Raw genomic sequence first — 13,444 nt, forward strand, 5'->3', positions numbered from 1 at the left:
ATACAAAATAATAGTAAAACTTATGTCAATGAATCAAAGAAAAATTCTACAGTCTAATGTGTTTGAAGATATAAAGATCTGTAGTCTAATTACCACACCTTACTTTAATCTTAACGATTGACAAGCAGACGCAGATCAAATTAATAGGTGGGTATAGATAACATAGTCGCAGATCCCGTTTCCATAGTTTTATTTCCCGTCGAATGCTATAATATTTCACTAATAGTAACGTCCAGTAAATAATGTCAATTAAAGTAATAAATTATTAAGAGCAACCAAGCGCGCATCGCTATGTACATATAAATATTACACGTTTCACTAATCTGCGTTCTACCGTAAAACACGCTATCGACTGAATAGCGTCGAATGCCGATATAAGAAAGACTCGCTTATATATCTTTTTCTTCTTATTCAAATTTCCTTCTTTTTTTTGTAAATCATTTGCACTTCCTTTCCCGAGTTGCTCACGAGGGCATAAATAATGGTTTACGAAAGTATTCCGAACACCTTTTAAAATGGAATAATCTGTTTATAATTGGACGGAATGACTTGAATTTTTTAGAGATATTGAAAAAATAAATTTACTATACAATGCCTAAAAAGTTCTTTTCTTAAATTGCAATTACTTAAAATTATGGTACAAATAAAAATCTCATGTCTTTTTAACAGTTTTATCTGAGCTTATAACTTTTATTTTAAGTCATTTGGTCCAATTTAAAAAAAACTTATTTCATTTTAAACGGTTTTCGAACACTTCCGCGAGCCATTGTTCATCATCACAATGTGTGAACATCGACGTATCTATTGCTTGGTTCGACGTTCGTTCTGGAGAAGAGATCTGTATCGCAGTTGCGATTGTACAAACATGTGCGTTTAACGAGAAAGAGACACTTAACTATCAAATGACCAAACAACATCGACGCTCGTACGGAGCTTTCTATTAAAAAGATCTCAATCTTAAACGTTCCAAGCTAGCAACGAGTATCTCAGTTAAAACATCATTATAGAACTTCCTTAATCGCTCCATCAATAATCGAACAACCTCCGGAAGTATTGGTCACAGTTTCAGAAAACACGAACAGTGTATATATATCATATATCATATATATATATATTTATATGTTAATTAAACGCACTTAAACGTAATATGTAATGTGTGTACTTCTAGGTAACGATAGACAGTATACTGGCCCAAAAACCTCATTCTGAAATTACTTTAAACACTTCCAAGACTCAAAATATGTAACAATAGTTTCTCGATCTGTTTTGGCTCACAGCCCGCCCCCTTCTCAAGCATTGTTTAGTATCATCTGCAGCCAAACTATCATAAAAATTTTCAAATAAAAAATTGAAGTTAATTCTTAACATTTGTCAGATGTATTCAGCACCCATAACCTCTCTGACTACATCATTACCTGTAAGTACACATCTCTCTTGAGAGATCTACGCAGGATCCCTATCAACGTGTTACAAACGATCCTAAATAAATCATCTTAAGTACATAACGTTAGACAATGTACTACGACAATGGAAAGAACCCATGATGTGCATGCATCTATCCGCAGGTCGGAAGTATGATACAACGTTAGTCGCTGAAACACTGACCTTCAGGGCATGAACTACGCTTGTACACACGCTCGAGTAATGGGGCAAGCGGACAAAACATGAAGCGATCACGAAATTACTACTACACATATGTACACGTATTGCGCAGCGTTCTCTGGCATCTGACGATAAAAGCGATTTACCGAACTTCTGTTACAATTCTCTGTGACCTTTTCCCCCCCGCTTACTACGATATCGTTTCCTGTATAAACAAATCGGTAGCACTTTAGGCATTCTTCACATGCAGATAACATCCATTCTATATGCACTCATGGATAAGTTGAACGTAGACTGAAAACTAAAGGGGTTTTTCTGTTTCAGAGCCCGAAAACTCGATCATTCGTCAGACTTATAACAGAGGAACCGCTCCGGTCGCAGCTTTCTCGAAATCTACAACCCTTTTCGTTGAATCCTTCAAATTTTTGTGATCTGATTTAACAGGAAAAGGCTTGTCGAATTTTTAGTTTGTTGTCAAGTCTCCGAAACAGAAGGACCCCTCAACAAGAATATTAGGTCGTTAAGATCACCATATGTTGAAATCTTCATGCTACAGTATATCTGACACTTGTAAGCCGGGGTCCGGCTGGCTGACACTCTCCGTTGAAAACTCCTCGAACGGTTCCAGTTGATCCTTGATGTCCTGCTCGATCTTCACAGGGTTACTGCTCATGTCGCCGACCACCGGATCGTTGCATTCTATCTTCGGCGTGTTCAATGATTCCGGATCCTCCGTTTTTATGTCCTGGTCCATCATAAAGGCCGGCTTCTTCGTTTTCGCGTCTCGTTTAGTGTCCGTCCGCTCTCTCTCGTACATGAACGTCTTCCGTTTCCTTTTCATGGGCTTGCACACTTTCTTGTACAGGACGTTCATCTCCTTTACCCTGCTGGTCGGTATTGTCCAGTCCATCTCCTTGGACGTTGTGTCGGAGTTTCGTGTTGGATCCATTGTGCTCTCATATTCTGGGATCTCCAAACCTAATTTCTTCATCACGTTGACCATGATGTCATCGGCGTTGCCGTTAATGATCAAGTCCGCTTTCTTATCCTAAAATTAAGAACGCCGCTTTCATTTCGCATCGTCGATCTTTCGAGTAATCGTCATTAGATAACTTACATATAAACAACCTTAAATTGTTAATCTATCGGTTAGTGGACTCAGGAGAGTATGGTTAATTACATGATGTTATCTTACATGTTTCGTGGGTTGTAGATTACATATAACCAGCCGACCTCCATACTTTTTGGTGTACAAAGGTAGATTACCACTGGGAATAATTTGTAACGTTGTCCCCAGACATATACTCAAGTCAGCCACACTGTAATTGTACGTTTCTCATGTTAGTCTTTCTCTAGCCAGCGTGCCTGCTACCGTGTAAATGAAATATAATTGTCAACTGAAACCTGAGACACCGAGATAGGATTTTCTGATCAACGAAAGCTTTCCAAAATATTTTTTCGCATACTTGCGTAGATGCATCGAAATTTTAAACATCTAACATGTACTTCAACAACCGTGAAACGTTTAGGCGCTCTTCTTTTCATCTGTTCGCAAAAAAATACCAAATTTTTAGTGAACGAATAAAGAATCAGTCACGTTTCCACATGACTACACGTTTCTCTTGCGGATATGATTTTGATCAATTTTCTTCTTGAAAAATTTGTGCAACGCCTCCAGATTTCCACCTTTAGTGTTTACATAACATGGAACATAATGTGCGAATAAATCAACATTTTCATTAGCATAGAAACGTTGGATTACCTAGAATGCAGGTCAGACAGTGTCAGATCACTGTCTGGCAAGTTGTGTTCCCAATCGAGGATGGTGTCGTGCATACGGCCACGACAAGGACGACCACCTATCTGTTCCGACCTACAGACTGTGTCTAATGATTTCTTGCCCACGCTTTTCGTTGCAAAGTTCCGAATGAATTGCCTAGAAAAGTATGCTATATTAGTTCTTCTCCTAAATACTGTCTGCAATTTCAAAGGCAAGATATTAACCTGCCACATTTGTCGCATTGTTCTGTAAACATGTTTCCATGCAATTCTGCGAGGTGCTGTCTTTGCAGTCCTGACCGTAGATGCAAGCCATCGATATTCTGACTTATGATGAATTTTACTTTTTCTACAACAGAATTATATCAATTTGATTTTAACACTCCAGCTACATGCGGTTTTTTCGGCATTAATTATACTCACTGGCTTCCACTAATTTTTTTAATGCCATATGTGCCTTGGTAGGTATTGCTTCATCGAAGGATGTGTTCATTGTAGGTTTTAGACCTTTCTGTTCTAATGTCCATACTCCATTTGTACCTCTAAAATACCAAACAATCAACCATGCAAATTGTAATTACATACTTCAATCCAATAAACATCTAAGCTAGCATATCAAATTTTAAACAAACATCATGACCTGTACAACAATCTATTATTCTAAAAAATTCACATTACAATTGGAATTTTGTAAAATCTGAAATATATTTCAATTTTTCAGTTGCACTTCTAGTTCCAGTTCTAACGGTTAATTTAATTTAATTTCGTGAAATACTTTCGAACGATGTTTCAACAGTGAACTCATTAAAAATAATACGAGCTAATGATTAAAAGTCGAACATCTCAGATTTTATTTCGCCTGTTTTTGATCTAGAAAAAAAAGGGGGAAAAGCATTTCCGTCTCGTATCTGGCGTCCAATCATGAGTATGCCTGTTAAATTTATCATCGTTCCGGGACGGATGATCGTCACCAAAGCTGCGCACAACAATGGTGGACACCGCGACCGAAACGGATTCCGGGTTGTTTCTTCGCGGCTCCCGTTCCCGCTTGATTAATTTAAAAGAATTGACCGGTGGCGCTTTCGGGCGCACAACAGATCCGGAATGATGGGCCGTCGGGGCTGCGGGGGGAGGGGATGGAAATACATAGAAGTAGGGTGGGGATTCGAGCGAAAAATTACAAATGATAATCACCGAAAATCCGGAATGCCCGCAGCAGTGCTGATGCCGGCGCCGGTGTGAACAACGACGTGACGTGCCGCTTGTATCCAATCGGCGAGTAGACCGCATTTCAGCCGTAACGCCTCAACGCTGTCGTATCGCTGAAAACAACGAACGATGGTGGGAATTAAAACAAGAGAAAAAAAAACAGCGAACCGAGGAAAGCGGTGGGAGCGAGAGAAACGGGACGAGGACGGGCGACGGAGACAGGCGGACACGAAACAACAAAGGGTCAAAGTTGAAAGGGTCGCGCGGATGACCGATAGACTCCCGCCAAACGAGCCCCAGTAACAATGGAGATTTTTTACCTCTGCGAGACCCAGCACTCCTTTGTTTTCGTAGTGCGATAGCCCGTCCGCGTAGCTGCATGACATTTTGCTTCGATGTTCACGGCACTGGCGATTATTCAACCCGAAACCCTGAAAGCCCGTGGACGCTTACAATGGTTCTCGATCCGGTTTTTTTTTCCTCTAGCAGTAACCAGCAGTAACCAGCATCCCGACGCCGATATCAGCCAGCTCTCATGTGCCTGTACTCGCGCGCGCGACACGTAAACAATTTGTAAGTTAATGACCGCGTGCTGTTATGTTTATACGCTACGAATGACGATAAGTGATAGGAAACTCGAGATCCACCGAGAACGCATTCTCTGTTTTATAGACTGCACTGCATGCAATGAAATGGCACTTGAACAGAAAGAAGATAATAAACGTGCGACGCGTGCGCAATGGGCGAACCCGGAACTGGCGGCTATAGCGTTGCAGACGCTTGAGTTTCTCGCGTATATTCAATTCATGCCGCGGCTAGTCAGCGCCACCCACAGCCGGCCTTTCCGACTAAATTCGTGGGGCGCTATATTCGAACCGTCGATTTCTCCCCTCCTCCGCGGCGCTCTTCTTATTGTTGACGAATTGTCGTGTAAAAGCGCGCGCTTTCGTCACAGCTTCTTTCATCTTTCTGTCGATTACCGACTGCGTGTCACGGATGTGTGGGTACATGAGGTATTCATTCTAGTAATAGGAACAATTTTCGCGAATATTGCAAAAATTAAAAGAAAGTACCTTTTATACCTACAGGAAGAAGAAGATATTCAGAATGATGATTTTGATAATCTATTTCTAAGTGATTGAAAACAGATGTGGCATCTTTGAATTAACATTTGTTAACAGGTGTAGGCCAATATAGCTTGTCCAGAGCACATAATTTCGTATGTGTTGCAATTTAAAAAAACGACGAATTCCGCAGATGTACGTGCGTTCAGTCGAGCAAAAGATATGCAGGCAAAGATACAAATAGAAGTGAACACCTTAAAATTGTCAGTCTCCCTTTAATTGCTAGAAATGGCCAGATTGGAGGGACCTTCGGGAGATGACAGAAGTCCTGGGATCTCTAATCCTAATTCTGGCAGTTTTAACAGGATATTTGCAGGTCCATAGAGTCGTCTTGTGGACTATGGTGAATTCTGGTGGATCCTGGGCAAAATTGAACACACAATAGCGTGATAAAAAATCATTTTGAAATTAGCCTACTCTTACAACCCTAATCTGAGCTGTGGTGTTAGATCTATCCTTATTTTTGCCTATGCTCTAATCTTAAATTCAAGTTAAATACGAACCAACTGAAGGTAAGTCGAGAAAAATAATTTGACAATTTACTTACCAATTGACGATGTTTGGATGGTTGCAGCATCAACCGTTAGATGACCAGAAGTTCGCTTCCACGAATGGAAGCGTGCACAGTGTCATTCGAGTTAACCTAAACTCCTATATTTTTTAAATAAAAACGGAGTTTAGAAGTGTTAATTGTTCGTTAAAGTTATATCGCCTGTGTGTGTGTAGGATAATTTTGTAACATACAATAATGGTTCGGGAGAAAAGAGGTAAATATTTTCTTTTTGGTAATATCTAATAAAAATTTTTCATTCAAATGAAGTAATTTTATTTTTAGAGTTTGAACAAAGTAAGGAGGAACGAATGATGATAACGATTGGAGAGATTATACAGGAATTGTTAAAGGCACACGAAGCAAATCGGGATGTAGATTTAAATAAATTAAAAACAAGAATATCTTCCAAGTATGGTTTGGACTCTTCGCCTAGATTGGTTGACATTATTGCAGCTGTACCTGTAGATGCAAGGAATATATTATTGCCAAAGTTGAAAGCTAAACCTATTAGAACTGCTAGTGGAGTTAGTACTACAATATATGATAATTCATGTACCAGTTTATTGTAGAACATACATTGAGTCTTTTGGTTTGTGCAGATTGCTGTTGTAGCTGTAATGTGCAAGCCACATAGATGTCCTCACATTAATATGACAGGAAACATATGCGTGTATTGTCCTGGTGGTCCCGATTCTGATTTTGAGTATTCAACACAGTCGTATACTGGTTACGAGCCCACATCTATGAGGGCCATTCGAGCAAGGTATAATCCATTCCTGCAAACGAGGCACCGTATTGAACAGGTGAATGTGAAACTTCACAAACAACTCCTTCACGAGTGCTAATACCAAATCTTGTTATAGCTAAAACAATTAGGACACAGTGTAGATAAAATTGAATTTATTGTCATGGGAGGAACATTTATGTCTCTGCCAGAGGATTATAGAGATTATTTTATACGAAATTTGCATGATGCACTATCTGGACATGTTAGCAGCAATGTTAAAGAAGCAGTGCAATACTCTGAAAGGAGTCGAACAAAATGCATTGGTATTACCATAGAAACTCGGCCCGATTATTGCCTCAAGAAACATCTTTCGGACATGTTACATTACGGGTATCCATGCTTCAGAGTTATATTATAAAAGGTCATAATTTGCAGAACGTATTTCTAAGATATAATCTTTGCAGGTGTACTCGCTTGGAGATTGGTGTACAATCCGTGTACGAAGATATAGCGCGCGATACTAATAGAGGCCACACAGTACGCGCAGTATGTGAGAGTTTCCAGATGTCGAAGGATGCTGGTTTCAAAGTGGTAGCGCACATGATGCCAGATTTGCCGAATGTAGATAGCGAAAGGGACATTAATCAATTTATCGTGGGTCACTCTCTTGTATAATTTCGAATTCTTTCACTTCCGAATTTTTTTAAAGGTCCCTCTACTTTCAGGAATTTTTTGCGAACCCAGCATTCAGGGCAGATGGTCTAAAAATTTATCCAACGTTGGTCATTCGTGGTACAGGCTTGTATGAGCTTTGGAAAACCGGAAGGTACAAAAGTTATCCGCCCAGTGTTCTGATAGATCTTATAGCTCGTATATTAGCCCTCATTCCGCCTTGGACTCGTGTCTATCGTGTACAAAGAGATATACCAATGCCTTTAGTCAGGTATGAATATATTCAATAGAGTTTCGATATTTTATTTGAACAATTGTCTAACGTAGTTATTTAACATACAGTTCAGGTGTAGAACACGGTAATCTACGTGAATTGGCACTGGCAAGAATGAAGGACTTAGGGACCGATTGCCGTGACGTAAGAACTCGAGAAGTAGGTATACAAGAAATCCACCATAAGATACAACCTTATGAAGTAGAACTCATTCGTCGCGATTATGTCGCCAATGGTGGTTGGGAAACCTTCTTATCGTATGAAGATCCTACACAAGATATCTTAGTCGGTTTGCTGAGATTAAGGAAATGTTCCAATGAAACCTTCAGGTAATTATCAGTTCAAACTTTTACTTAATAATGCTACTAATAATTCATATCTTACAGACCAGAACTTAAAGACAAATGTTCCATTGTAAGAGAACTCCACGTGTACGGCAGTGTAGTCCCTGTAAATGCTCGAGACCCTACGAAGTTCCAACATCAAGGTTTCGGTATGCTTTTAATGGAGGAGGCTGAGCGCATTGCGAGGGACGAACATCAATCTCAAAAAATCGCCGTCATATCAGGTATAAAAATGCAATTTTATATTCTAGTTAATGTTTACGTTCGAACAGTTACTAAGCTAAGTATTAACAATTCTTACTTAGGCGTTGGGACGCGGAACTATTACAGAAAAATGGGCTACGAACTCGATGGCCCGTACATGTCTAAAATGTTAATAGATTGCAAATAAACTGTGATTTACACTTGTACAATGGAACCCCACATAATCATTTAATCCTCTTACACGTTAAAAGAACGTGTACATTGATGTGAATAATTGTAGACTCGAAGTAACTTTTACATTTTTAATGATGTTTAAACAAAAACTTAACAAAATGTATTTGCATATGCCTATAATAGGAATAATAGAAAATATAAATATTCAAATATGGTATTTTGTTAAGTTTCCGTTTAGATGTAAAAGTTACTTTGAGTCTATAATTATTCACACCACTATAGAGTAGAGTAACCGGTTACCGCAGGGTGACCTATTGCTGTGTCTTTGGTTTGTTTTCGGGCATAATTAACTTCATGCTTATAGAATAAGACATTAAATTTTTATTACAGAACAAAAATATTTAATATGTCCTATTCGATAAATATAAAGTTAATAATGCCTGAAAACAAACCAAAGACATAGAAATTGGTCACCTTGCAGTAACCGGCATCACTATTCTACCTCCTTCGGATCCTTATTTCTATAAATAGATCATAAACTTTGTATTTAGTAGATATTGGTTCTTGGAAAGAAAACAAGAAAGAATAAAAATTTATTGAACAGTAAAATCATGCAGAGATTTCACAGGGGAAATTTCTCTTTTATTAGCATAATATAAAGTAGTTTGTTGAAATAAAAAAAAAACAAAAGGGCATCGGTAAGAGACGCGATTCATCGAAGATAGACGATTCGATCCCTCGATTGGCCGATAAAGGAATCACCATGGGGTCCCCCACCTTTCCTTGCGCCACCTGCTGTCACGAGCCGGAGAGAGTAAACAAAAGCAAGTCGCATTCGTAACACCGCTGTCGATCAGTGAACGTTGTTGCTCGCGCTTGAACGGTTCTTTCACGTTTGTGATGTGTGTTGTTTCAAATACGTCTCGGTCACGGACGCGCGATTCGGCAGGAACGAATTACCGCGTGTGCGCTACGCTGTCTGACATTTCTGCGACCGGGACGAGGATGTCGAGGAGCAAGGAACGGGTCGGTGAACGCTAGAGGACATTTTGGACGTAATCAAGGCGGCTCCTTGACAGACGAACACGCGAGACAAACAGTGTCCTGGCGCCAAATCCTGTCAAGGTGAGCGCATTATTCCCCATCGGCGAGCACCGATTTCTATATTTAGGTTAGGTCCCTTCGCTGCAATTCTATCCCTCGCGATATATCTCGCTCCTCGAGAAGGAAGCATCTCGACCGGCGATTTCGAAATTCACTTCGGTTCACGTTGTCGGAACGACACGTTCAATTGTCAAGTTAACATTCGGTTGGGAAACCCGTTGTTTTCGGCGGTTGCACAGTGCATGATTTTCAAGCGTACGCAGCGCACAACGCTACCGCGTTATGTAAACAAAAAGAGAAACTCCTCCGACATTTACGATCGCGATGCACGTAATCCTGCACCGTAACTGGTTCTGACATGTTCCTCCCGATTCCCTGATTTATCGAGGTACTTTGACCTTGCGCGAGTGTTCGAACTTCGAAGCACTTGGCGAGAAACAATAGTCGATGAGAACGCAGTTAGAGTCAACAATTTTGAACAAGGACGATAAATCGTGGGTGCTCGTTACGTGGAATAATTTATGAATAAAATTCTTGCCATCGTATACTGACTTGTGTCGACGTAGGGACAGTTACGTTTCGGCAAAATCGTTTCAACAGCGAAATCTCGGACCCGATATAATTGTCTTGTTTTGCTGTTGTCAGCCAGGATGATCAAGTATACGTATGAAGTCATCGAAATCCGACGCTTGTACAGATATGATAATTACGGACTGGCAAGTCGTTATTTATAAAGAAGTCATGGAACAGTTTTTCCCAGATAATTGATGTCTCCGATCTCCGATTCACGCTTCACGATTCGTTTTCATTTATCGAACGAGCTTTAAATAAATGGTAAACACAATTTGAAAACAATTCGTCATCGAACAATCATCTCCAAGTAAGGATACACGCGTTAGATCTCCAAGGACCCCCAGCTGTAAAGTAAACATACCCGTGATGCCGCGCAAAGAAATTAACCTTTATCGAAAGAAAATCGCGTTATATCACGGTATTATTGGATAAAAATCGGAGCAATAAATTATCGCTCGGGTTGCGTAATTCTAATTGCCGATCGAAAATTACGATAAGTGGCGTGTTCGCTCACGATATCCATCGTGTGTCGAGCAAACCCGTCCATCACATTCTCCCTCGTGTGTATCGTAACGAGTTATGTTCGCGCGCGGGTGCACTCCTGTATGCGGTTCGCGATGATTTTGGCTCGCCGCTCGCGATATATTCGCAAAGTGGCCGCGAGTCATGAATTCGTCTCTGACCGGCCAATAGAATGACTCGCGATCTATAGTAAATATCCGGCTACTATTATTAAGTTTGTCCTTAACGATCGTTACGGGTATCGTCTCGCAACCATTAGCTCCCGTCGCACGAATGGCACCGGAGCCGTTCGCGGACCTCGCGAAGTTATCGGGTCGTGATCTTGTGACCGGTTGTGTGTGCTTGCGTCACTCGTGTTAAGTGCCTTCAGGATCCACGTGAAAAATCCCATAAGGAGTAACCGTCCCCGATCGTCCCGTGCTAAATCCAACTGTCGCACACCGTTTTGGTAAGCACCAGCCGTGAAAATAGCGCCGGAATTGCGCGTCGGTCACCGGTGACCGGCAGGAAAATTCTATTTACCGATCACTGATAACAAATTTCTACCTCGCGGAAGATTAAGAGTGTGTCTAGAGAAAATTGTTTCGTAGTGGTCACGGGTGGTCGACACGAAATTATTTAAAATTGCGAATTTTTATGCAAAGTAAGAATGTTCTGCGATCGATTGGAGGAAATCGAAGCTGTATAAAAATCAATCTTTAGTTAACCTAGTGTTCTCAATTTTCGTTTACAGATAAGCGTTTCGTTTACAGATAAACTTGGAATTTGAATGTTTTGAGAATCCAAGAAGATTCTTACCGATTCAAAACAATATTGAACAGTGCGCTGCATATTGTAGTTTCAAGCTGCTTCACTGCAGGTGCAACTGCAGCTTCCGGTTAAATCCTCTCGGCATTAGGCTCGCGTTTCTGCAAAGCATGCTCAGCCCGCGTTCCGCGCGAGCACACGGCGATCTGTTAAACATTCGAATTATTATTAATTATAGTTTATCGCGTCACGGTAGCTCGCTCATCGTATTCAGAAATAAGTGCAGCTCGAGTGGCACTCGATACGTGTCGCATCGAACGTTTGCACTCGTATTACCGTGCCATTGTTTATTCAAATAACACGTTAAGCCACACAACGACAGCGACGGCCGAGGACTTGTATCGCGAATTCCTAGTATCGGATTCGTGCGCCTACACATTACGCCTGATAAGGGATCGATATATCTGTACGACGATTTTAAAAGCGGAACAGTGTAGAGCAATTAGGTTCGAGCGTGTTGTACGCCTTCCCAAATATGTAGTGCCGTGTATTAGTTGAACATATTGACACTGTCCGGGGGCGAAGCGGGGGAACGTCCTCGTAATATCCGAGAAAACCGAAAGATGGCGGTCACTTAGGTAATCGTCATTTTTCACGTCCTTTTATGACGCGGCTCTAAAGAGGGGAGAAAAAGAGTCCTTTTCTCATGGTTATTTTCGCGCTTCCTGTCAGGTTTATCCTTTACAGTCATCTTGGAAAAACATTCTTTGAAATGCTAAACAGTCTGCTTTATTTTGCAGTATTTGAAATTTAATCCTTGGCACTGAACATACCGACCACTAACAGCCACTGACGCGCGTTGCTTTGCAAAGTAATAACACTGAATTCGTGTAGACTTTTCGTCACTTTGATCGTTATTAGACAGCTGGTTTTTATATAAAAATTTTTTGCGTTAATTGCAACAAATAGGAGCCAAAATTCCTTCTTGAATCATTTTAACTGACTGAAGCTAGCGTATTGAAGTTAATAAATCATAGCAAAATTTTCACTGTATCAAATTGCACTTACTTTTATCATAAATGTATAAAATCCGTAATCCGATCATAACGTACGCTTGAATCGAGAAATGTATTTAATTATTTCTTCTTCATAATTGAAATAATTTTGAAAGAAGATAATATGCGATACCGCTGATTATGACCGGCACGGTTGGCTTAGCGTTCACACGTTGAGTGCTGCGTTGGTCACACATGGGCGACTCTAATTTTTACCTAGTTTTTGAAATTAATTTTTATTGTAATATATTGTAGATGTTGCCACGATTTTTAAGATACAAAATAGCGAAGCTAATATGTACCATGGTAAATTTCAACTTTCCAGTTTTGCTTTCATTTATATACAGGGTTCCCCGGAAAGAATCATCCGATTTCAAAAATTTATATTTTAAAAAATTACACACAGAAAATTATAATTCAAACACGAATATAACGGGAAAATGTGTAAGTTTTTGTTTACAAGTGTTCAATATGACTTCCTTTCGTTACACGTATGATATCATTGCGATATGAAAGTTCTTGCCAAACACGGTGTAATGTATCTCTGGCAATTGTTTATACAGCATCACAAATGCGTTTTTTCAGTTCATTTACACTTGTAGGTAAAGGTGGTACGAAAACAAGATCCTTCACAAATCCCCAAAGGGAGAAGTCGCATGGGGTTAGGTCGGGTGATCTCGGAGGCCAACTGTGTAGAACCATATTATCGGATGAACTGCGACCAATCTAACGGTTTGGTAGTTCCGTGTTAAGAAAATTCCGAACCTCTAAGTGCCAATGG

At 40.2% G+C, this 13,444-nt stretch overlaps 3 protein-coding genes across 5 annotated transcripts in view; 2 read left to right on the plus strand and 1 right to left on the minus strand.

The window, feature by feature from the left end:
* Window positions 1-173: 173 nt before the first annotated feature.
* On the minus strand, window positions 174-5,250 carry Sirt6 (sirtuin 6). The gene is made up of 7 exons (XM_033467416.2): window positions 4,911-5,250; window positions 4,576-4,703; window positions 3,805-3,923; window positions 3,607-3,730; window positions 3,365-3,538; window positions 2,798-2,921; window positions 174-2,650 (listed from the first exon to the last, which is right to left on the minus strand). Exons 1-7 carry the CDS (start codon window positions 4,974-4,976, stop codon window positions 2,153-2,155), a joined length of 1,233 nt encoding a protein of 410 aa, XP_033323307.1. The 5' UTR covers window positions 4,977-5,250; the 3' UTR covers window positions 174-2,152.
* A 106-nt stretch (window positions 5,251-5,356) lies between these two features.
* Window positions 5,357-8,702, plus strand: Elp3 (elongator complex protein 3). Its single transcript, XM_033467415.2, has 10 exons — window positions 5,357-6,226; window positions 6,289-6,481; window positions 6,550-6,791; window positions 6,867-7,070; window positions 7,131-7,384; window positions 7,459-7,648; window positions 7,720-7,937; window positions 8,009-8,269; window positions 8,327-8,508; window positions 8,590-8,702. The coding sequence occupies exons 2-10, from the start codon at window positions 6,463-6,465 to the stop codon at window positions 8,673-8,675; spliced, it is 1,656 nt and encodes a 551-aa protein (XP_033323306.1). The 5' UTR covers window positions 5,357-6,226; window positions 6,289-6,462; the 3' UTR covers window positions 8,676-8,702.
* A 782-nt stretch (window positions 8,703-9,484) lies between these two features.
* plx (PTB_TBC1D1_like and TBC domain-containing protein plx) overlaps window positions 9,485-13,444 on the plus strand; it is a 48,170-nt gene continuing 44,210 nt past the window's right edge. For 2 of the 3 annotated variants that reach the window (XM_033467410.2, XM_033467411.2), the window contains exon 1: window positions 9,485-9,787. The gene's annotated coding sequence lies outside the window, so the exon portion shown is untranslated. Of the gene's footprint in view, window positions 9,788-11,111; window positions 11,310-13,444 lie in introns of those variants that run through there. The other variant, XM_033467412.2, reaches the window with a different exon arrangement.

This window comes from Megalopta genalis, chromosome 1 (genome assembly GCF_051020955.1).
Source record: "Megalopta genalis isolate 19385.01 chromosome 1, iyMegGena1_principal, whole genome shotgun sequence".
In the NCBI taxonomy this organism is placed as follows: Eukaryota; Metazoa; Arthropoda; class Insecta; order Hymenoptera; family Halictidae; genus Megalopta; species Megalopta genalis.